The 24,535-nt window shown below is 37.4% G+C and overlaps 1 protein-coding gene across 6 annotated transcripts in view; it reads right to left on the bottom strand.

The window, feature by feature from the left end:
- LOC103065476 (lethal(3)malignant brain tumor-like protein 4) overlaps window positions 1–24,535 on the bottom strand; it is a 46,903-nt gene extending 22,368 nt beyond the window's left edge. Inside the window, exons 1-10 of one of the 6 annotated variants that reach the window (XR_015796010.1) lie at window positions 18,627–21,501; window positions 11,758–11,852; window positions 10,383–10,530; window positions 9,750–9,804; window positions 8,646–8,734; window positions 6,720–6,824; window positions 5,998–6,133; window positions 4,723–4,814; window positions 2,265–2,416; window positions 1,514–1,590 (exon numbers count right to left, since the gene is read on the bottom strand). Coding sequence is in view for 5 of the 6 variants with exons in the window: in XM_088140065.1 (XP_087996191.1) it covers window positions 1,514–1,590; window positions 2,265–2,416; window positions 4,723–4,814; window positions 5,998–6,133; window positions 6,720–6,824; window positions 8,646–8,734; window positions 9,750–9,804; window positions 10,383–10,530; window positions 11,758–11,852; window positions 18,627–18,677 (1,000 nt within the window). In the remaining variant the exon portion in view is untranslated. Of the gene's footprint in view, window positions 1–1,513; window positions 1,591–2,264; window positions 2,417–4,722; window positions 4,815–5,997; window positions 6,134–6,719; window positions 6,825–8,645; window positions 8,735–9,749; window positions 9,805–10,382; window positions 10,531–11,757; window positions 11,869–12,632; window positions 15,826–18,626; window positions 21,502–23,926; window positions 24,061–24,402 lie in introns of those variants that run through there. The other 5 variants (XM_088140066.1, XM_088140067.1, XM_088140068.1 and 2 more) reach the window with 5 other exon arrangements.

The raw sequence follows: 24,535 nt of genomic DNA, 5'->3' as shown, positions 1-24,535 counted from the left end.
CTAGAACAATATTACAATTACATCTGTAAAGATATGAAAGATGGAAATAGATATGGAAAATCAAAGAAAATATTCAAAAGATTTCTGAACGCAGGAGGTTCCAAGCTTGATGTTAAAATCTGCCAATGGACAGATAGTAACTGACTGAAAGAAGATCAAATGAAGATGGAAAAAACATACCAAAATTCTATACAATGAAATATCAACATCTAAGATATCTTAGAAGATATTCCCTATTTACAAGAGCCTGTAGTACCAGAAGATGAAGTTGGATCAGGACTCCAGTCATTACCAAGTCAGAAGACTACAGGAATTGATGGAATATCTACAGGAATATGGCAAGCAACAAAGTAAGAAACAGTAGAGGTTCTAACCAAACTGTGCAGGAAATTTGAAGAACATAATGGAAGATGTCAGTCTATATACCAATGCCAAAGGTTTTCCCTATGATGCTCTACGGAAGCAAAAGTGGGGCTATGAAGAAGCAAGACAGAAAGAGTATAGACACTTTTGAACTTTGGTGTTGGAGAAGACTCTTGAGAATTCCACAGAGAGCCAAGAAAACAAATGGATCATAGAATAAATAAATCCAGAAGTCCATAATGCTGGGAGAAGTAGAAGGAAAGAAAAGAAGAGGACCAGCAGCAAGATGGAGGGACTTGATTACAATGATGATGGGTGCACTGTTGGAAGACCTGAAGGACCAGGTTGGAGATAGATCTTCCTGGAGAAGGTTTATCTATGTGGTTGCTAAGAGTTGATACCAACTTTATGGCACAAAATCATAGTCTGAATTTGGAGAAATGCCCTAATAATAGTGGCATGGAGGAGAAAGAATTATATTCCTTCATGATTTTAAAGATAGTATATGAATATTATTTGCATTTTTTTTTCAGTCAAAGAAAGCTTTTGGTGGCAGGACTCTGGTATCCAGTTGGGGAAGAGAATATCTCCTTTCATAAATCCATTCAAGTAAACTGAGAGCAAAGAACCTAGCAGACTCCAGAGAAGGAAGAATAACTTGTTCCCAAAAGACAAAAGGAAAGAATCAGGATGTTCACTATAGAGACAGCAGAAGGCATACTTCAGGCCATTCAACAATGCTGCCTCTTTTGAAGGGACTATGGCAATTGATAAGCTTTATTTAAAAACTTAAGGATGTTCATGGACTTTGGATTTCCTTTTATTAATTTCCTGCTCTTCCAGAGAAGATGTTCAGATCCTGCATTCTCCTTGTAAATAACACTTTTGTTAATCAATTTATGCTGCAACCCTCAGACAATTTAGATGATAAATTTCCTCAAATTCTGTCTAGCACTCCAAGGATTCAGAATTTGGTTGGGATAAATAGACTCCAAAAATATCTGTAGAACACTGCACTACAAATAAGTAGGGTTTCTCAGTGTAAGCAGTCCAACTGAAACAAGCCTCATAACGTACTAATTCTGTTGTGGCTGATAAATTCCTTGCAGATACTTTCATAGTGACAGAAAATGATGTGCTTTTAACATACCAGCTGGTGTTGTTAGGGGAGTTCCAGTTTCTTGGCAGTAACCAACAGGTCGAATATATGGACTACTAGCATCGCACCTGTACCAAATGAAAGCTATTTTGATCATATTCTACACATGAAGGAATATAGCTATGCAAACTTTGCCTGATGCTTCTTTGCTGAACTTTAATATCAAGGATGCAATAGTATAGCCCAATGGGATCTGTTTTGTAGCTTTCAAGCTCTATAGAATGGGTAAACCAGAGTTAGGGGTTTTTGGTTTTTTTTAGTATTTATGGAATATAAGGAGTTTTAACAGGCAAACTGAAAATAATAAGTCTTCCAGAAAGCTAAAACACCCATTTTACCCCTTATTCTCCCAAACACCCCTCAAGCAGGCCCTTGAGCCAATTTAAGTTGTATATTCCTGCATTATCTCATACATGCTAAGCTACATGGTTTGAATTTATAAGTCTACGTTTTACCAAACTAAATTTAGATTTTAATTCTTTATTCATTACCATGTGTAGACAAGCTACATGGTCCAAATATATTTACCTGGATGGAGTGCTGAATGTAGTTCACCATGGGCTTAGAATTAGAACTTCAACAAACTGAGTGATGAATAAAGCTGGATGCAACCGAATACAGAATCAGCTCCAGAGGTTTCCCCATCTCCAAATCATCCCCCTCACCACCAAATTATTTTACATTCTGCAGTTCCTGGGCAATACCCATTACTCTCATCAACATACTGAAGTTTTGTTCTTACCAGTAATCATAACTTTCACCCCAGTTGTCAAAATGAACTAGCAACCGGTTATCCAACATGTCTGCAATGGTTGCTACACACATCAAGGAAGGATTCTTTTTGTCTACTGCCTCTAACTTCATCCCCACCCGAAAACCAGAAGGTGTGACTGGCTAAGGGACAGGAGAAAATGAAGAAAAAAAAGTTGTCATTAGATGCATTTCTATAATTACAGCCTCGTTACTATTCTTTTTTTAAGTCCGCTTATAGCGGACATTAAAACTCAGAGCTCAATATACAGATGGTTCTTGTTATTAATAGATTTTCCATTCTAGTCTATCAACTGTGGAAAATGATATTGTAGGTAACAAACCTTGAAAAAAATGTACTTTAGATACACACAAAAGCCCATCCACCATTTGAGCACATGCAAAATCCATACAAAAAATCTTTAAAAGTCTTCCTCCAAATAGAACCACAAGCCAAAAACTGATACATAAAACTCTTTACCATGGGTAAGAAGGTCTGATCTGCATTTACTACATGTGCATATATAAAATGACGAATATTGCACCTGTGGGTAATGAAGCCCACTTGTATGCTAGAGAATCTGATCAAATGCTGGATAATGAGAAGCTGTCTTTTGCTATGGCAAGCTAAATTGTTCATCAAGTCTAATATAGTTTACATAAAGCATAGCAGACCTAAGAAATCTCAGGTAAAAGCCTTTCCTAGCTCTAAAATCTGAGATCCTTTTAACTGGATATGCTAGAAGTATGTACAATGTTCTATCATGAGACATTCCAACCCTGAAATAGGTATTCTTGATCTCAGAATGTATTGTTCCAAATTATCTGACCTTAAAACAGGCTTGTTTTAAGATTGGAACACTTCTGGAAATGATTCATTCAAATGTTGGAACATTCAATTAAAAATGTTTTGCCTGTTTCTACTGGGCATCTTCTATAGCATGCTATAACACTTGAGGACACTCAAATGTTCCTTTCTTCCTATATTATCTACTCTGGTATTTAGGGATCAGAACAGAAGTACCATTTCTCACTTTGATCAATATCTTGAGCTAGATTTCAATCTTAAGAAAATTATATTATGGCAACAGCATATTCTTACAAATTATTTGACAAAGTACAAGGAAGTAGTTGATGTTTTCCATAAACTGAGAAAAAGTAACTAGCCTAAAATCTGAACACTGGAGTTTTTCCATGCTGAGGGCTCTTGCAGACAAACCCTCATAGTCATTACTGATGTAATAAATCCAGAATTGCAGTTGCTGGTTCCCAGCACTGAGTTGAAGAAAATCCAGTCTTATTACCTGGGTTCACATATGATTCTAAACCAAAATATGGCTTGATTTTGGCTTGGCGCATTGTGAGAACCCAGACAGTTGTGTTTTATCTAAGAAATCATAACTGAACTATGACTTCATGAGATTTGTGACCCTGATCATAAACCAAAAGCTGTGAAACTTAGAAACAGCTTTTTAATTCACTGAAATCCAAAGGATTTGACAGCCTTTGCTACAGATTGGCTAATGGTATATGAATGAACAAAGGGGGACGTGGTGGTGCAGCGGCTTAATGACGCTGAAAGTTGCCGGCCAGAAATGGTCGACGCTTCAGCGGTTCGAGTCCAGCCTTCGCGTTAGCAGGGTGAGCTCCTGTTTCCTCCCCAGTTCCTGTAAACCCAACAGTTCGAAAACTCACGTGAGTAGATAAATGGGTACTCTCATTCCGGTGGGAGGAAAAATGCTGGCGGCGCCTTGCAAAAAAGGAGTCGGGAGCAGTTGCTGGTAAGCGTGAAAAACCGTGCGCACCCGAAAAGGGCGCAAAGCAACGGAAACCCCACCTCCTGTGGCTGCCAGCTGGGGCCTGCTCTAGGAAGGAGGCTCTGGCAAACCACTTCCGAAACAATTGCCTTGAAAACTGCAAGGACTCGTCCAAGCAGTCACTGCAGAGTCGGTAACGACTGAGCGCAGATTAAAAAAAAAAAAAAAAATGAATGAATAAATGCGGCTACTTGACAGAGTAGAACCAAAAGTAACTAAAATAGCTGAAAAACACTGGATATGCAACTAGAAAAGATACTCAGATGAGCAGTAGGAATGTGCTTCAATAAATGTTTTCAGCTCAAACACTGAACAAATGCTGGAGCTTCTGCAAACAGGGTTAACACAGGAGATAAAAAGCAAGCTATTCTGTGCCACCTGTGCTTGGCTAATTTGCTACTCTGCTCATATAAATACAAACCAATAAACTCTGAATTCTAAACAAATAAATACAGGCAATAAACACTGCATTCTAAATATAACGTGAGAGATAAGATTATTTCCTATTTCATATCACTTCTCTCTTTCTTAGAAGTTTTGTTTCAGTTCTAAGCATTGGCAAAGGGTACAGTGGTGCTCTGTTTTAGAAAGGACTTGAACAATAGACAGTTAGAAATTGGTATTGCTACTCACTGTGCTTAGGATCTTGAAAAGAGTTTTTGGGGCAGCCTGAGCTTTGCAGTTCTTCAAGTATGAAGCCCAGTTAAATTCCCCATCTTTGTAACCTAGACAAAGAAAGAGATACTGATTGTTAAAAAGCCTATGTCATACTGTACAGTAGCTTGAATATTCAGATTGCTTTTTCAGAAATAGAAACAGTATGGGAAGAATTTTAACTTTGCATGATAGCTGTCCTTGTGGAACAGTTAGGGTCACCAGGCTTCTATCCATATTTCTCCTTTTTTTTTTCCTTCTATTTTAAATACATTAGTGCAGTTGTGAATCATTAATTTGAAACTTCAAAAATCTCTATGAAACAAAATAGGTACTGAATTCATTTGTTAAATTATGTATTCCTGAAAGAAGTTCCAATTATTTAACATTTCTAATGCTTGACTTTAATGGAAAAGCATGCATCACTTCTTAAATTACAGGGTAAATACATGTAAGCTTTACTTCTCATTAGATTCTCCAATATATACACCTCAAAACAAAACAAAAAATCCTAGTAGTTCATTTTCATTGTGACACAAATCCAGCTGAGTGACTTTGGGCCAGTCACTCTCTCTCAGCTCTAGGAAGAAGGCAGTGGCAAACTACTTCCACAAATCTTGGCAAGAAAACTGCAGAGACTAGTCCAGGAAGTCATCAGGAATCAACACTGACTCGAAGGCACCCACATAAACATGGTAGAAAAAATGTGTTTAATCTTTCAGATACATGAATATATACAGGAAAAAAATACTATGTTGCTATTGTGCAAAGTGGGTGTCAGGTTTGATCTCAATTACTTCTTTCCTTTATAAGCAATTCAGTAATTTACATGAGATTAGTCTCTTCATTAAGGCTATTGCTTGGTTCAAGCACAATTAGTTTAAACTAAGTTTTTCAGAAACAAGCCTTGATCAGATTATAGATCAAAAAGAGTGGAGCTCCCAGTTTCAACAAAATGAGAATATACTGTTATTTGAAAAAATGTGTCCACTCCCTTCATCACAACACAAAGAAGGGAAGGAGAAGCATTTAAGGTCACTAAACAAAGTTGCACCAAGATGATCAGCCTAGGAACAACTGCTTTGTGCCTGGAAGACCTGGCACACAAGAGACTCTGGTCCAAATAGGGGTTGAGCAAACTGGATTTAGTCCATAGTCCCATCTCTGTTCTAGAATGCTTAGAAATATAAAACCATATAAATATGTATGTGTACACACACGCACACCTGCCTACTTACCTACCTACTTACATACCTTTAGGAGGGAGCAGCTTGTGACCAGTTTTTTCACACCAGCCAACAGGATGGATATCTGGAGAATCGGCATTAACCCAGAAGTCATAGCACTCTGAATAACCATCAAAATGTAATCGCATTCGGTACCCCTGCACCTGTAACCATCCACAAGTGCAAGATTGTTACCACTTTTGAAAGTCACAAAAAATGCACACTGTGTTAAAAAATTCTGCTCCCTTTAAGTGAGTGCTTTTCAACATGATAACTTTTAATAGTGGATGATTTATATTAAAAGAAAATGTATCCATCCATCCATCCATCCCTTAATTTATTGCTGACCTAGTGCCTGTTTCTGTAGCCTTTACTCAGTAGAACTCAAACATCTATAATGAAAGGAACACTATGGTGGAGTTCTGCTTGGTGTAGGCCTTTATAAGAGACACCCAAGGATTATATAAAAAGCCAATTAAATATGTTCAGATTGTTGGCCTTACCCGCCAATATCTTTTCAGGTTACCAATATATTTTTTTTTGAAGCTGAAAATTATTCAATTCATTCGTCAGTATGTATATCACACTGTCAATAAGTATATTAAAAATGTTTTAAAATGAGCAGTCAGGCATTTTGATTAACTTGAAATGAGGCAGTACTTTGGCCGGAACTAATTAACTGATCTCTGACATGCTTTTTATCTCTCATCCATTTATTTTCTCCATTATTCTAGAAAATCAGATTGGTACCTCAGCAACAGAAAGGACACAACATAACGATGGATGCTCAGGGTCCAGTCCTTCAAGCTTCATTCCAACTTTAAATCCATTTTTGTTTTGTGGAAAGGACTGAGACTATAGTGGAAAGAAATAAAACATCATTGTAGATCTAACAAAGAACAAATGTCAATACTCTGTGGGGAAAACAAGAAAATGAAGCAGAAGTGTCAAGTGTATTCCTTTTCCATAATTAAGATCAACTGACACTCTTTAACGTGTTCTTATTTTTTATGTGGGAGTAAGTTGTTTGTAGAAATGAAGGACTATCAAAGTTTAGTTTAATTCTGAGTTAATGCAGTGTCTGAACTGATAGACTTGTGCTTATAGTCTAAAATGATACCTTAATGACAAACCATGGATTGTTCACTTCTTAACTGACATGCTGATAGACTGCTGATACTCAGAGACTGCTGCACTTTGGAGATAGAAGTAAACCGAAGAAGTTAAATGAAGAGGAGGGGAAAAAAGAGGCAAATAGCTATAATGCTTAATTTTGACTATTCTACATGTGGATACCCTAACTGTGGCTTCATACCCTAAACTTTAGTTAGTGCAAACCATGATTTGACATGGTGTCTGGATTGAACTTCTGACTCTGACCTGTGTAAGTATCAGACAAGAGACAATATTATTCTGAAATCTGGACTCAGGCAAACATTAAATAAAACTCTGTTGATGACAGCTGAAAGCTTTTTTAAAATCAGTGCCCATTTCTTCTAAGAAGCAGAGCTTTACAGACAGAACTGAATAAAGTTTAGACCTGCCAGTGAAATATGATTCAGATTAAGCATCTTCCCAATGCTCCGTGTGCTATTTTCTATTATCTCCATTTTATTTGAAGAAATTGAAAGAATTTAGTACAGAGATGCTATGTTCACATTTTCTACAATTTGGTTTTGTGCATATTTTTAGATATGGCAATTGGCTGCTACTTGTACCCTCACTTGTAATGATTACTTTTTAATAAGATAATCTACAACATGCTAAAAGTCAAGGGCCAATTAATGTCAGCACTCTACTAATTACCAAAGCTGAAACTAGCTTTACATAGTTGCTGGCTGAGATACGATACTGGTGCCAAGTAATTTCATGGATACAAATTAAAACAGGGGTTGTGGGTAAAATTAAATGTAAAGATTAAACTGCCTACAATGGTTAATTCACATATTATCCTTTTAACAAGCGAGATGCACAATAAAGCCTCCCCCCAACAGTTTACACTGAATCCCTTTCCTGGCAGCTGCTGATAGAGGTTTGTCTTGTTCCCTCCTTCTCGTGCCCAGCATGCCCTCCCAACAAGAAACCCTGGCCCGAGTTGCCACTTTTTTCTATTGAACTCAGACAAAGTAAATGCAGTTTGAGGGCAATCTAAATCTTATACTAAGATTATAAATCAGGATCACATTTATGGTGTGCACTCATGACTTGTAAGGAGTGCTGAGATGCGGTTCCCTGCTTGGATGCCATGAGAAAACTAATACTACTCTTCTACAGGCAGTCATGCAAGATGAGGAGGAAGAATGAAGGAGGAGGTGAAAGAATACCTATCTCCACACTAACAAACTATTTTGAAAGACTCAAAGCCAGTGTGAAACTGCCACATAATCATAATATGAAAGACAAGTGGGTTTGGGCCTCTTTAGGTTTCTTAAAATGATGATGAACCCAGGCTTTTTTATTCGCTGCAGCATTAAAGAAGCCAAGTTGGTGTTATTTCTTCCAGTAAAAGAGATCTGAGGGGAGCAGGATGTGTAGGCTTTTATTGTCCTCAACACGTCCCATCCCATTACAGTATCTAGTTCTTTAGTCTCCCACCCACAAAAGGTACCAGAGCAATACAAAGAACTTCACATATTCAATATTCATCAACAAGAAAACATCTAGAAGGCTGCAAACCTCTTTGAAAAGTTTCAAGGGAGCAGCTGGCATTCGTTCTTCATCTAAATATGTCATCCAGTTCCAAACATTCTTCTTTCCAGGAAGAACTGAGAAATCAAAGATAGAATGAAAAAAAATGTTTCTGGGAGGCAGAGTATTGAACCACAAAGATCCATGGAGAGAGCAAAGTGGGACGAGTGCTAAAACATTTGTCACAATACACTTATGTATTTGTGTGCAACATCATGATGACACTGTACGTAATAGAGCTTGCATTGTGATGTAATAATGCATTTTGCCGTTTTGACATTATCGTGTTTAAAATTGGATACCTATGTATTGAACAGAGGGCTATATATGTAATTCTACTTGCCATGTAAATATTTGATTGGATAGGCATAACCTTCTCATCACAATAGCTGGATAGCAGATTTCAAGAATCACAGTTCTAATGCCATTATCATCTTCTTTTAGGTGATTAATGCATCTTCTCATTTATCACACTTACAACACAATCCCATACATATTCACTCAGAATTAAATCCTTTTGAATGGATCTTACAAATAAGTAGATATAAAATTCTATACCCACAATATAAATCATATATTGTTACACTGCCCATTTTATCACCCATGGCATCTGGCACTCAATTATCAGAAATGTTAGTTGTCTCTCTTACAATCTTCCTTCTGCAAGACTTAATTTGGACAACTACTGTAAAGTCTGTAAAGTTTCTAGCAATAGCTATGGCTTGCAGAAGCCAGTTGATATCCTCTTCTCATCATTTTTTCAGGTTTGGGTTTTGTTCTGTACTTCAAATTTTGTACTTGTGTTTTAATGGTCTGAGACCATAAACAAACAATTTTGGCATTTTGGGGGAGACTGCAGATATAGTTTACAGTTTACAGAAGGGACTATGGCCAGATGATGTGAAATGAAATGTTCTAATATTGTGGCCCCTCCAATAATACATTTCATGGACTATAAAAGTTATGTGTAAAATTGATGGAACATTCTTTATAACATTCGTATACTGGATAATATTACAGAGGTTGCCAAAGTACTGAATTTATAGCAGCATTTTGCCATGGAATAGTTGAAGATCAGTTTTGCACTCTTACCTTGCTTAACTGGTTTAGCATTCCTGCGGTTTTTCAGATTCAATTTATTCTTTTCCTAGATAATAGAAACTAGATGAAAATACACTGACATTTTTCACATATAGTTGAATGTCATTTTCCCTCTTTTGCAATATTTATTTTTCTCTCAGTATTTTAAATTGCCATGGCAGAAATATAGTATATAAATAAAACAAATAAACTACTTTAAATACACTATCTGCCATTCAGAGCAAAATAACCATTTTAAACTTTCTAATGTGGTGGCATTCTCTGAATGCTAAATTTCAACATGTCAACTAATTTCTGATTTCCAGGAGTGAATTGGTGGTATGTGTTGTTTGTCAAAATCTGATTCCGAACTAATATTTTTCTGATAAAAGAGCAAAGAAGAGAGATTTCCAATAATCTTCTTTTTTTCCTTTTCTTTTAATATAACATCACAGTGTTATCATATTTATATGTATGCAGTATGTATATTTTGGTTTGTTTTGTTTGCCATAATAAATAACATTTCTAAAAATATTGCTTAAATATAAAAGGATTAATTAAATTTACATGGTTAATTTTTATCACTGCAAGTTTCATTATAGCCTTCTGGCTACTCTTTCACTTAAAGAAATCACATTTAGTTACCTCCTCCTCATCTGCATTTTCTTCTTCATCTTCAGAATCTAAAAGCAACTTCCTTTTCCTTCGAAGCCGCTTGGACGGTCTATCAGTTTCATAAACCTGACTGTTATTTGTCTGTTTTCCACAGTTGGTGGTATTGTCCTTAGAAATTCTATCAAAAGATTTAATTTAAAATAAATGAAAGCAGTCGTGTGCACTTAGAAATCATTGTCTTTTAGATGGTATCAATGGTTATTTTAAATCTGGATCATTTTTTTCTCTACAGACCTAGCAATTTAAATAATACTGTGAGGCTCCACATTCTCCATCTGTCTTGCGTGGAGATTATATGTGGCTACATCAGATATTGCCTCTATAGTATTGATTTTGTAGAGTTCCTTTCCGAGGAAGGCTTGCCTCACATCCTCATTCATACATTAGATAACCAGTGTTGGTATTTCAGAATGCATTTAGGGTTGTGTCCCATTTATTGTTGCTGATTCTTCTATATTACTGCTCTAGCATCATTTTTAATTCTTTGCTTTTATATTATTGCTAAACCACCTCATTCAAGTCCTTTTTCAGTCTCCTGAATTGATCCAGCATAGACAATAAGGCTGCAAGACATGTGACTAGTAAGCCACAAGTATGGATTAAAGTAGGGCACTAACTCAACTGTTATACCCTGATTAAGTTTTTCAGCTTTAGATAGTTAATACTACTTCTCCCCTAATTAGAAATTAATGGATTTTAAGGACATGAAAATCACATAGGTTGCGTCTCTTGAAGCAAAGGCCCAGAGTTGCATTGGTGAGATGGGCAGTCATATAAATCGAAATAAACAAGCATATACATAAATTAACTGCACACAAAATGTAGGGTATAATAGCCTACAACAGAGAGAAATCTGGGAGGGACAGTTGAAAAAACAATTGCATTTTGTATTAAAACCAAAAGAGTTAGGGCTCCTTTTTCTGTTTCCCTATGAAATAATGATCACCAATTCAATTTTTAATTGAAAAATTAAACTGAATTAAAGCAAACTGAAATCCCTCTGCAAAAGATATTCCACTGAATCATTTGCACAGTCTCATTTCTTACCCTCCTGTTAGTTCTCAATATCCTTTCCAAAACATGGACATGAGAATCCAGAGACTACTGTTCAATAATAGGCTTTCAGAAATAATTTTGCACAGTTCAAAAACTGTGGATGTGAACCTTTAATCCTCTTATTTCTTTTAAAGTGACCTTTCCAACATAGATGGGTTGCATCAGGCAGCTATACTGTTATTTGGCCTTCTAATACAGAAAGATAAATGCAGATTTTATTTGTACCACATGACTATATTCATGTTAGTATGTATTTTAATGAAACAAGGCAAGCAAGCAAAGGCATCACCTGTCTTTACTTTCCTGATGAGAATTCTCAAAGCCGTCCATTTGTCCAGGGTGGGCGAGTTGTGAGTTCTGGTCTGGCAATGCTGTCTTTGGGGTCTGCAAAATCCAACCACTGGCAATGAATAAAAATATTTGGGACTTCAAATATTTATTATGTAACAAACTCCCTCTCTGCTTTTTCAGTCTTTCATTAGTTGTATCTCACATTCTCTAGCAGCTGAATTAATCATTATGGATTTTAATGAAAATGCTATATACTCATACCTAAGCCCAAGCCACAAACAGCTGACACGTCTGTGATATTTTAATTGTGGAGGAGCTTCTGAAATGAGCTGGTCTGAAAATTTGTTAAAGGCCTCTGGATACTCATTTATATTGATAAATTCCAGAGGAGGAAGCTATGTGTATTCTTTGCAGCAAAAATACTAAGAGCAGGTTGTGGTACGTACTTTAAAGACTTACAAATGACTTTAATGGATGTTACAGACACCTCATTAAAAATATCCTTTAAGGATACATCCAAGAAATGAGTGATTGAATTAAGTGTGATGACTTAATTGAATCACAGAGCTTCCCTCTACAATTTCTCCTATCTAGTGTAATGGGTATTCTGATAATTCAACCCCTGTACTTCAAATTCAAAGTAGTCTTTCCATTATATTTATATAGTTCTTAAGGACAAATATAAACTACAACTAGTAACAATACTAAATGGCATATTTAAGAATTATTTTACTAATGCAACAATCAATAGATAGCAAGCTACAGCATAAATCATGCCTGCCAACATGTCATTGGAGAATTTGGTTCTTTTGTTTTAGGTTAGCTTCACACTCTTGAACTATTTCATATTTTAACTCCCAGTCTAGGGCTCACCTTTAGGATTAAAGGTAGTTATATTGCTGGAGACAGAAGGAGACAAGCTATAGATAGCTATAGCTGAACTGGCATTTACTGAAAATGCAGAGAGAGCATGTATGACTTTCTTCAACCACCTAATGAAGTCACTGTTCCAAATTCACTTAAACAAATATACAAAAGGAAACAAGATGAATTAAACATATAATCAAACAATATGAACAGATTTTGGAAGGAAGTACAGAAGACATTTCTATCAAAGAAACGCAGAGTAAATATTGTCCTGATAACAATTGCTAAAACATTACCAGTTTGTCTTAGACACCTATGAAATGGATATAAATTTACTTCAGTGTTCATGGTGCAAATATTATTGGCATAACATGAAGCAAACTAAAAAACCTATGGTGATATGATAGGGAATGCTATTCAAACTTATAGCACTTTTTAAGGTAGAGACACATTTTTTGGTAGGGCCACTTGTATGGAATCCAAATCTGGAAAGAGAAAGACAATGACTGCCAATATCTGGTGGACTGAAAGGGGCCTCAGAAGACCATGTTGATGTTGTCTTGCTACAATAGTCATAAAGTTCTAAGCACTCATCCTGGACACTCCAGATAAGTGGGCTTTAGCTCTCAGAATTTTTAACAATAGCCACAGAGGCTGAGAAATTCTAAAAGTAGAAGTCCATACATCTGGAAACCTCCCAGGCTGGGGGAAGTTGTTTTAGTATATACAGTAATAACCTAAAGAAGAAAACAATGTTTTTCTATTAATCAGATAACATTATAATTCCTCATACTTAGCTATCCTTAAAGAGTGCTAGATAGTATTTCTACTCCATAATTTACTTTACATTTCTACAAAGGCTCCTTTTAACATTTCACTGGTATCTGCTATTGTTTACCAAGTCATTATTTCTAATCAATGTTAAACATTAAGTTCTAATGATTTCAGTGTGAAAGATTTAAGGTGCATTAAATCCAAGGTGCTTCATTTTGATTGAATGTTACTCCATTTCAGGAACAGACCTGTTATTAACTTTAAATGACAATATAATATTTTAAAATACAGAAATAAATGATAGAAAACTAAGATCTCAAGACCCCTGAAAAGCAAGGGAAGACCTTTTTTGGTCTTAACCAGTTTATGGCAACTAAGTAGTATGATATTGTTTGTTCTGCAATTAAATTGATTCATCCCAGGTCGATACAACAGTGTCTTACTGAAAAATGCAGTTTAGGCAACTTAGTCAATAGATATACACAGACCCAATGATTTGTATTAATGGAACAACACAGAATGCCCACAGGGGGGTTAAAATGTTGACCTCAGCACAATTATGTACAAAGACAAGAGGAAATTACAGGAAGGAGATGATTATATTATTGAACGTTATTACAATATTATTTTATTTTAAAATTATGCTAATCTTGACATCACTCTTTAAATTTAATTAACCAACTGATTAGGTATCACCTGTCATTGATTTATGAAAAGTGTCTAAACCAACTTTAAAAATAATTTGCTGTAGTCTACAAGCCTCAGTCCTGAATATGAGATCAGAAGTGAAAAAATGTTCTCTACAAATGATACTTTTATTGTGGAGTTGGTGCTCTGAGCTTGGTTGTTTGCTTGTAGACATCAGCCATCAATAGACAGATAAACCACATTTACACACCATTCAAAAGATACAATAAAAGAACTAAGAAGAAACAAAAAGACCAGAATGCATCCTCGCCAGCAACCAACAATCAGATAAGCAGGAATTAACACCAGAAAACAATCAAGAAGAAAACAATTCCCTAATCAAGGAACTACCAAAGAGAAAACCACACCCCCACCAACACTGGCAAGGCAAGCTACTGTATTAAAAAAACAGGGAGCAAACCCCACATTCACTAGCACTGATGATGTTACTCAGTCAGGTAATGAAATGCCTGCAAGCAAACAACCAAGCTCAGAGAGCACCAAGGACTCCACAGTTCAACCCTGAGCTACATATAATTTCTTCTACTGTATACTTTTATTTCATAATAGCTAAATGAGCTCTGCATCAGATAAAATCCTTTAATGGTATTTAGTACTTGAAGATACTATTTTTAATAAAGACTTTAACAGAGTAAAAAAATAAATAATATACAGTGGTACTTCGGGTTACGAATTTAATCCGTTCCGTGTCTCTGGTCGCAACCCGATTTGTTCGCAACCTGAAGCAAATTTTCCCATAAGGTTCAATGTAATTACCGTTAATCCGTTCCGGCGTCCGCGGACCATGCGTCAAGGGTGGAAAAATGGCCGCGGACCACGTGGCAGGGCAGAAAAACGGCCGTGGACTGCGTGGCACGGGCGGAAAAATGGCCACGGACCACGTGTCATGGCGGAAAATGGCCGCAGATCCGGTTCGTACCCCGAGGCGGAGTTCGCAAACCGAGGCAAATTTTTGCGGCCAGAGCTGGTCGTATCCCGAAAAGTTCGTAAGCAGAGGCGTTCGTAACCCGAGGTACCACTGTAATGCAGGTTGCGGCGTATGAAATGCCACTAAGGGTCTAATAAGAAAATCTGCCTGTACAAAGGCACTTCTCCCCAGTAGGTGGGGCTGAGTGTGTTCTTCAACAGGTAACACACACTGAACAAGTTCTCAAACCAGCTTCTGAACTACTCAGAGCTACAGACTATTCCACAGCTTTCCAATTATATATCCACCACTGCTATAAAATCAAGACCAAATACTGTGTTTCAAGTTTCCATAGATGCATATCAATACAGAAGGAAGCATACTGGGGGGAGCTTGTGTGCCAGCAAGTCCAAAGGACAAGATACTATAACTCATTTACTACATATTCTGCATAGCTTCTGCAGTGTAATTATAGATAGAACAATGCAAAGACCAACGACTATAGGTCGGAGTTTTTCTTAGTCGACAAATTGTTTTTAGGATGTGTTTTGTCTTCTCAGTTAAGTGTTCTTTGGGAACTGGAAATATATGAAACAAGTTATCCAAGGCTAAAAAAAACAAACTGCATTTCTTAGGTGAAAACTTGTCTCCAGAAACTTCATATTCATTGTGCAGTGGGACAACAGTAGGCATCCATAAATTCCAGCCTTGGTATCTCAGTTTCCTTTTGTCTGCAAGTTATGAGGGAGGGCAATACATTTTACAGCAAGTGTTTTCTCTGAGCAAAAGAACATTAACCAACTTGTTTCTATACTAAGACTCAACACTTACTATTACTTTTTCCTTACTTGTAAGTTGCTACCAAACAAGGCCACAAACCGTCTTTCCTGTTTATGGCACCTGTTACATCAAAGTCTGCAGTCTGGGCAACAGCTGGATTTTTCTCTGAGAACTGTACAGGTAGTCCCCAGATTAAGAACACCCGGGTTACAGATGACCCATAGTTAAGAACAGAGCCTACTGTAACAAAATTCGAGTTAAATACATAATAGTTCAAGTTCATTACACAATACTACTTATATAGTATTATACAATCCAGCTTATATACAAATTCGACTTAAAGACAGACCTTGGGAATGAAACTCGTTCTTAAACTGGAGACTATCTATATTCCATTTTCCAGCTTAGCCTTTGATGTAAATGGATGGATGGATGGGTTTGTGCATGTATACAAATGGCACAGAATCAATAAGGAGTTATTTATTCCAGAGAGGTCATATTTTCAGGGGGAAAGGGGCATTTACAGATAGGAAAATGATCACACTTTAGTAGTCAATCTAACTAAATATCCCCAGTGACTACACAAAATAATCAAATTGGAGACACCAATAATTTAACATAAGATCTTCTATAAAGCATGTACTCTACCACTGAACTATAGTATCTATAAATTGTGGTTTAAAGGATTTTAAGTAAAAGGCTTAGGGAAAAATATTTTCCTATAGCACTGAAGAACTGATACCAAGCAAGATAAACAAAGTCTTGCTAGACAGATAGGTGGTTTTACTCAATGTAAGAATGGTTCTTATATTCATTTCAGAAATTCTAAAGTTATGCTGTGAAAGCTCACAGCACTCAAAGCACTAACTCACAGAGACCATACTCTGGTCTGGCCTTTTTGGGGAGATGCCACTTCTCATCACTGGGAGCAAATGAATTACTCAAACACTTCCACTTGAAAAGTATAAAATTTCTTATCAGTAGCGGCTCTGGAAGTACCAGTTTAAAATTCAGAGGCACACTCAAAAGTGACTTAGTCTGATAAAAGGTAAAGATGTTCTCAACTTGAGCTGAACTCCATGCAGCATTGTTTGCAGGAGTCAAGCAAGTGGAGGGGCAAATGACAACACCTGCATGATGACATTGCACGTGTATTGTCATTTTGGTATCATCATGTTTTGCTACAGCTGCTGTTGCCATGCAGCATGCTTGGCACTGTTACAGATGTTTTCCACTACTTTCTTCTGAGACTTTTTTCTCACTTCTTAGTCTAGCTTACAGCCCTGGGATTCCCAGGTACCACGATCCTGCTTGATTCTGAAATCAAGTTAAGTTCCCTAGAGTGTTGTCACCCCCACTGATAAGACAAATCATACTTCTGTATTCTTCCAAGGTATAAGAGTGGCACATGCTCCAAATGTTAAAACGGGGAGAAGCAGCTAAATACTTCAGAGATGCCAGAGTATGGTCCAATTGGGGCATCGTTCTTTCTTTCAATTTCTGACTTTTCAGTAATGGGCAAACACGCTAGTACACATCCCTTGATTCAATTTCTCCTCCATGGACCCTCCTGCAGAAAGTGTGGACAATAAAACATGGTTTATTTGGCATTTGATATGGTTACTCTAAATCAGGATCTATTTCGTCTTCTGTTAATCCATAAGCATAAGTCATGGTTGCCATGTTAAATCAACCATGGGAGACTTTCTAATTTCTGCAGCAATTCCCACAAGAGGAACCAAGTGAATTTGATCAAACAGCATGAATTAGCATGGTTAATCTATAAGATACGATTCTAAATAATTCTGAACTTCCCTGCCTTTATTTCATATTCTTGCATGAATAAAACAAGCACTTGAGCAAGCTTGCAAAAATACACATTTTAGAGTTCATGGACCTAACTGCATGTGGAGCTAGTTTTCTTTCTATTCAGCTCCTGCTTTGCTAATGGTATAATAGCTGTTTCATGCTACATAGTAACTCATGTTATGGGAACTCTTATTGGATTATTGTTGCAATAATTATATAACTATTTTCTAGAAAATAACTGGATTGGAAAATATGCCTTACCTTAATAACACTGATGAAAAATGACCATCTTTGCACAAATTCTTAATCATTTTTTGGTTGCAAACTGTATTACACTTAATCAAGGGAGGAAATATGGATAGCCTATTCATTTCACCTTCTAGGTAGAAAAAACCTTGGGGAAATCACTTCATTTGTATGGGTTTCATGTCTTTTACTGACAGAACATCATGTCACTCAGTTTAATTAAAAAGACATCCTTTGAAAGGCAAAGGTCCTTTGGTCTGAAGAACCATACATGATTCGCGATGCTAAGGCAATCTGGATAACAACTTTGTGCAGTTACCATCAAACAGTTCCTCCAATTAGTTTGTGAGTAACACTAAGAACATAACTATTGCCTTTAATGATGGCAGAGCACAATTTAAGGGTAACACAATACATCCATAAGCAGATTTGTTTAGGGATTTTTATTAATTAAAAAAACTTCCACTGTTGCTTCTGTAACATGTTATGAACAGGGGGACAAATATTATTTTCTTTAATCACCATTAAATCATTAGTTTATAGTTAGGTTTGCATCAGACTCAGCTGAATCCCAAACAAAATTGGACTATTCAAATAGTCAAATTAAAATGCCTTTGTAATAGAGGAAGATTGATCTGTACCCCTCTGAAACTTTGTTAGCAGGTCCAATGAATTCCAAACTTTATTTCAAACCTTCCCATTCTTGTTTACTCTCTCAACTGATTTAAAAACATCAGTATTCACCTTGCTCAACAGGCAAGGAACACTGGTATTACCTTTAAGTCTCTCTCTTCTTTAGTCCTATATTCAGTCCATCGCCATGTCATAATACTTTTTTTTCTAAGACACAAAAAAACAGTACTTGGCTGAATAATGTTCCAATAAGAGCAGCAGAGCTAGAGGCTTCAAACGTCCGAAGAATGAAATTAGAGATAGACCAAGTCACTGCCAGATAGACTTTAACTGAGAGGGTACCTGAAAACTGACCAGTCTAATATCTTGGAGAAAATACCCACATCCTGTAATATTCATAATCCTAAAACAGATAAATGACTTAGAATAAAACCTAATTACATGTTTTCCATAGGATGGTTTTTGCACTACTAAGTTACTAGCATTAACTAATGCAACTAGATGGAAACTGGGATAATGTTCCAAAATCCCTTTTTATTTTGTGCCACCCAGAATACAGTCTCAGAATCTGTGAATCTTGTGTATGATTCATTCTGAATACATTTGTTTATTTTTGCACAGCAAACAGGTTTTGGATTAGCTTAAAAATTAATTCAGAGGTCACTTGTTCTCCAAGATCATTCTTCATGATTATTTATTTGTATTATCCAGCTTCATTCTGGTGCCTCATGCACGTTCCCCAATGCAAGGTCCTTGAGGCTTCTCTAATTGTTTCAAAGAATCCTGCGTTCCTTTGTACACAGAGAGAAACTTTTCTTTTTAGCAAAGGATCAGCTGAATCCAAACTCTGGTTTTGCCCAAATATAGCATAACCTGTGAAGTCCCTATGTCCTTTTTTTAAAGTGTTGTGGGAAGACCAAGTCTTATTTATGAACTGCTGGTTTTGAAACCAATAACAGTATACAGGCAGGGAATTCTGAATATTTGAAAGAATCTGAGTCAAGGCACTAGCAATCTTCAAGACCTTCTGAATTTCCCAATGTAAATTTCAGCTTGTTTGTTGCTCCTCCATACCAGTATCATATCCATATCTTTAAAAATGCCACAGTCTCATTTGGATGCTTAGCTAACAAAAAAGAAGTTATCTGCAAATTGGTGGTACTTGCCCTTTTCAGGATCTTTGAGCAGAGATAAAATAGCATGCTATATAAAATGGAGTTGTGTGGTACTCTATAAGCTGAAACAGAAATCACTTAGCACTATTGTACTTTTTGGTACCAACTATCAAAGGAAGAATGGCATCACCTTAATATCTTAAGTCTAGACAGCTGTGATAGGATACCAAGACCTGTGGTTTCAATTGCCACTGAAAATTCCTGAAGAACCAAGTAAGTAGCACTCCTTCCACACAGTCCTCAGCAGGTCATCCAGGAGTAAAGCATCCAATAGTTTACAGTATATGCCAAATCCAAACTGGTTAGATCCATTCCTGTCTAGGTATCAATTTCCTCCAAAGCCACACAGAGTTAAGAGACTGCCATTCTCTCCAATATTGTGGATGCAGCTGTCTAAATTCAAAGGATCTAATAACAGTTCATTTAGTTCAAGTGCTTTTCAAGTTCTCACAAATGCAGAGAATCAATGCAAATGCATGCAACAGCGTGCATTCAACCACTATGTCACTATGTAGCACTATGTCAGGAGCAAATCAGCCCTGAGTAAGAAACATTAATTATGTGTAATATAGAAACGAAATAGGCAGCAGCTAGGAAGAACTGCCAACAGGCAGACTCAAATATTTACCACTAAAAAGTTTTCATACGATTATTATTTCCTTCTAGTTACAAACATTTCAATTTAGAAAATTTTACAATAATATGTAAAATACATTAAAAGGCCAACTGATGGGGATGGATGATTGCATTTAAAATAATTTCCTCACATGACTTTATTGCACAGTAGTGAATAAAAACTGGCTTACTTCTGAGAAGTCTATCTTTAAGTAATTACTGCAAATGGGTAATACTGATACAATAGTGCACAGTAGTGAATAAAAACTTTTTTCCTTGTCAAATGGGTTAGGGTTATTGATCGGTGGTTCAGTTACCTCTATAAATTTATCTACCCATGTCATAATCACATCAAGGATATTGCACCAACAGATTACATCCAAAACAAGCAAAAACTTTTTGGAGATGTGATTTTAACACTAGGAGCGGGCAAAAAATGAACAAGAGCCATATAATCTATTTTTTTGTGTGCCTTCTAGTCAGTGTTGACTCCTGGCAACTGCCTGGACTAGTCCCTGCAGTTTTCTTGGCAGGATTTTTGGAAGTGGTTTACCATTGGCTCCTTCTCCTAGGGCTCCTCCTAGGACTGAGAGAATATGCCTGGCCCAAGGTCACTCAGCTGGCTTTGTGCCTAAGGTGGGACAAGAACTCAGTCTCCCGGTTTCTAGCCCAATGCCTTAACCACTAGGCCACACTAGCCCTCTTAATGTAATAATTACCATCAGTATATTTTAAATTCTGATATTTATAGCTCTATTTTTCAAAAGTACCTGAAGCAGACCTTGGGAACAGCTCACAAGCTGAATCATTGACTTCGTCTTAGGTATGTTGTCTGAGCCTTTACTAGAGCAGCTCATTATTCTACCTTACCCAGTATCATTACTAGTCTAAATTTTTAATCTAAGCAACAGGTTGCTCACTACAGTATAGTCTGAACCTCTTTTTGAAAGCCCTGCTTGAAACTGTTAAGCTATTAGCCTGCTTTCCAACTGTGGAGTTTAGACCATTTCCACATCAAGAAATCAGTAAGATATCCAAATATTACAGTAGTGTTAATGTAATGTGCTAAAAGCAACAAGTTTAAGGGAGATAGATGTTTATTGTTCATGAGAGCAACAGACTGCAATGCTCTCCTGTGCATTAATATCCATTCCATTAAAATTAACACTGCTGATTGTTGTTGCAATGAACTGTAATTTCATTCATAAAGTGATAGAGGTTCACGCTAATCAGAGCAAATGAGAAGTAATCTTCACCCTGATAAAATTATACTGAAATTCCATAGAGTTTCAAATACAGGTATCTGTTTTGGCACTGTTAAGTATATTTCCCGAGAAACTAATTTTAGTGAGGAACATTTGCATAGTGAAGGGCTACTCAGTTAGTGATGTCAAAACCTGACACAGGCCTTCTACAATCAAGGGACAAACACTCTGATTTTCATGGATAAACTAACTCTCCCATATTGATGAGTATCATTGACCTGCACACTTTACACTGAATTAATTATCTAGTCATATAATTAGAAACAAATTTCAGTATTTAAAATCATAATAAACAAGACTGAAAAAGACTGTGAAGGGGGAAAAATATGACAGTGAACTACCTCTTCTCTCTGTAACAGATGTCCAATATTCAGTGAGAGTTTCTGCCACTGTATATTCCTTCCATTTTTACTTACAGTACTAGTAACCTGGAGATCCTGATACAACGTAGCCAAATCTTACATTAGAAATGCAAATCATAACTTCCATTTCAGTTATTCCCTATGCATTATCAATATTACTCTACACTAAAGGCAGGTAGTAATTCCAAGACAGTAATTCCAGCATAGAGAAAAATGTCCTAAAAGATATATTATTTCTGCAGAAAATGTACGGATACACAATTAGTATGGCCAGCATCCACAATTTTCTTCCTTATTTATTATTTAAAGAATACAGTTTTAAAACTACAAATAAAGAGTTGAAGATCATGTTTTTCATCAGGATGTATGTTAATTAGTGCCAAGACAAGAACAGTTTCATTGAAGGAACGATTTCAGTGAAATACTTCTGCTAAGCTACTCAATAAAGCAATAATATATCCAACATCTCAAATACTTCATATATATAAGATTAATACATATGTGTATGGGTGCATGTATTTGTGCACACAGATGTTGTTAATGTGAGTCCTGCAGCATTTTAAAAGCAAAAAGTTTATTACACTTAAACTTTTACAGGCCAGAGCTCATTTCACTAAGTGTATCAAATATTACTCTACATCGGCAAAAGAACATGAGAAAGCCCAAAACAATATATTGTGTGTACCTACTAGATTGCCTCTACTTGGGGGGGGGGGGAGAGAAGGCTGCAAAAATTCACAATAGAGATTGCACTATTTTTCAGAATAACCATCTGCATATTTTTTTGATGTTCATACACACACACACAAGTGAAGGAAAATCTGCAGATGCAAGAAGTAAAACTTGATTTATACTCATTTTAATTTTAGACAGAAAGAAGTTTTTATTTATTTATTTTTGTGGTTTATTTATGGTACAGGAATAGACAATCTGTAACCATCCAGGTACTGTCAGTTTATATCATCCTTCACATCAGTAATCCTGGCTACAGCAAAAGGGAATCAGAATTCAGTGAGATCTGTCTATCATCATGGAAGGGGACAGTAGAACAAAGGCAAAATTTTAATTCCTGACATCCTACTTAAAAAAAAAAAGGCAGAATTCTAAGGAATGAAAAAGTATTTTAGTGAAACTCTGAATAGATGATGCCCATTGGAATAGATAGTTATAAGACAATTTATATTCCTTAAATATAGACACATAATTGTAAATGGTGGGGTCATTACGCCATGAAATATGGTTTATGAGAGTTCTTTATAGTACGGGGACACAGATATCCATAAAACATTTCACAACCCATCTCTCTCTCTCTCTCTCTCTGCATGTTTTAGACATGCTGAAAGGGAGACAGATCAAATATAAGTGGAATGCTTGAAGAAGCAAGCGCTAGTCCATGAAATATTTTCTCTGAACCAAATAAGAAAATATTATGCCCCTCTACTCAAGAGTAAAATCCAGGGAGGCACCTCCAAGGACCTTAACCAGGGATCTGGGATGCAAAACTCCAGGCAACCACTGGATGGCAGCCCAGAGATACAACAATTTCACCTCTTTGTTGCCACCTGGTGGTTGAGCCCATTTTTTAATAGCCCAGATCTGGATGCCTTACCTCAGATAAACACAAAAAGTTAATTTTGCTCAATGACCAGATAAAGTCAACACCTACAAACCAAAGTGAGCAAGAACCACCCCCACAAACATCATGATGCCCCCTCAACTTTCACCCCACACGTGTGTATGTGTGCGTGTGCAGCAGCCTTTTCCACAGCCCCCTTCTCCTAGTAGCTGCGGTGGTTGGGGAGGATGGAGGTGGTAGTCCACCCCTCCCAACCAAGAGTGGCCACCCTCCTCAGGAAGGCCTCAGGCTGGGGAAGGGGCTGTCACTTAACTCCCCTCCCTCAGGTTGAGGGAAAGAGCATCAGTTCAGATAGGCTCCTTCCTCTGGATGTCGTTTATTTAGATTATGGCATAATAGCCGGGGGGCGGGGGCGCCGGGAAAGAAGCTTGTCCTGAGGGAACAACTTGCCGCGGTCCTCCAACTTCCCCAGCCGATTTCAGCTCCCAAAGCGTCGCGAACCGGCCGCCGGGGAAGCGTCAAGGACACCCGCCGAGCCGCCAGAGGGGAGCTGCCACGGGCTTCCCCTTCACCACAGGGCAGGTCCTCCCTTGCCCCTGCCCTGAGGCGGGCGGGGGTCACCGTTGTCTCCCCCGCTCTGGGCTTCTCCCCTTCAGGCACAAAATGGCGGGAGGAAGCGCAGCCTAACGGTGGGGTGGGGGGCACTGGCCGGGTGGGGTGGGGGACGGCGAAAAGGTTCTTGAGGGGGAAGGCCAAGCGAGTCCTGTTGCGCCCGCCTCGCCCGGAGTCTCTCTCCATCCCACACCGAAGTTCAAACTCCGAAAAGTTCTGAGACAAAGGGGGAAAGGAAGAAGAGCGCCCCCCTGCTTCCCCCACTTGGTACGCTCTAACTCCCCCCCGCCAGTCCCCACTTTCTTTCGACTCACCTCCTCCTCCTCTCGCTCGATTCTTCTCCTTTAAACTCCCACAACAATTTTTTTTAACGAGCGCTGTTCGGAACAGCCAAGGCGCATGCGCGGAATAACTGGGGCGCGGGCCGTTCCGGCCGGCTTGTGAAAG

The sequence above is a fragment of the Python bivittatus genome, unplaced genomic scaffold (assembly GCF_059951505.1).
Source record: "Python bivittatus isolate LINGU-HERP-01145 unplaced genomic scaffold, Pbiv_v1 ctg000310_np1212, whole genome shotgun sequence".
NCBI lineage: Eukaryota > Metazoa > Chordata > Lepidosauria > Squamata > Pythonidae > Python > Python bivittatus.
This window is presented reverse-complemented; position numbering and strand designations above follow the sequence as displayed.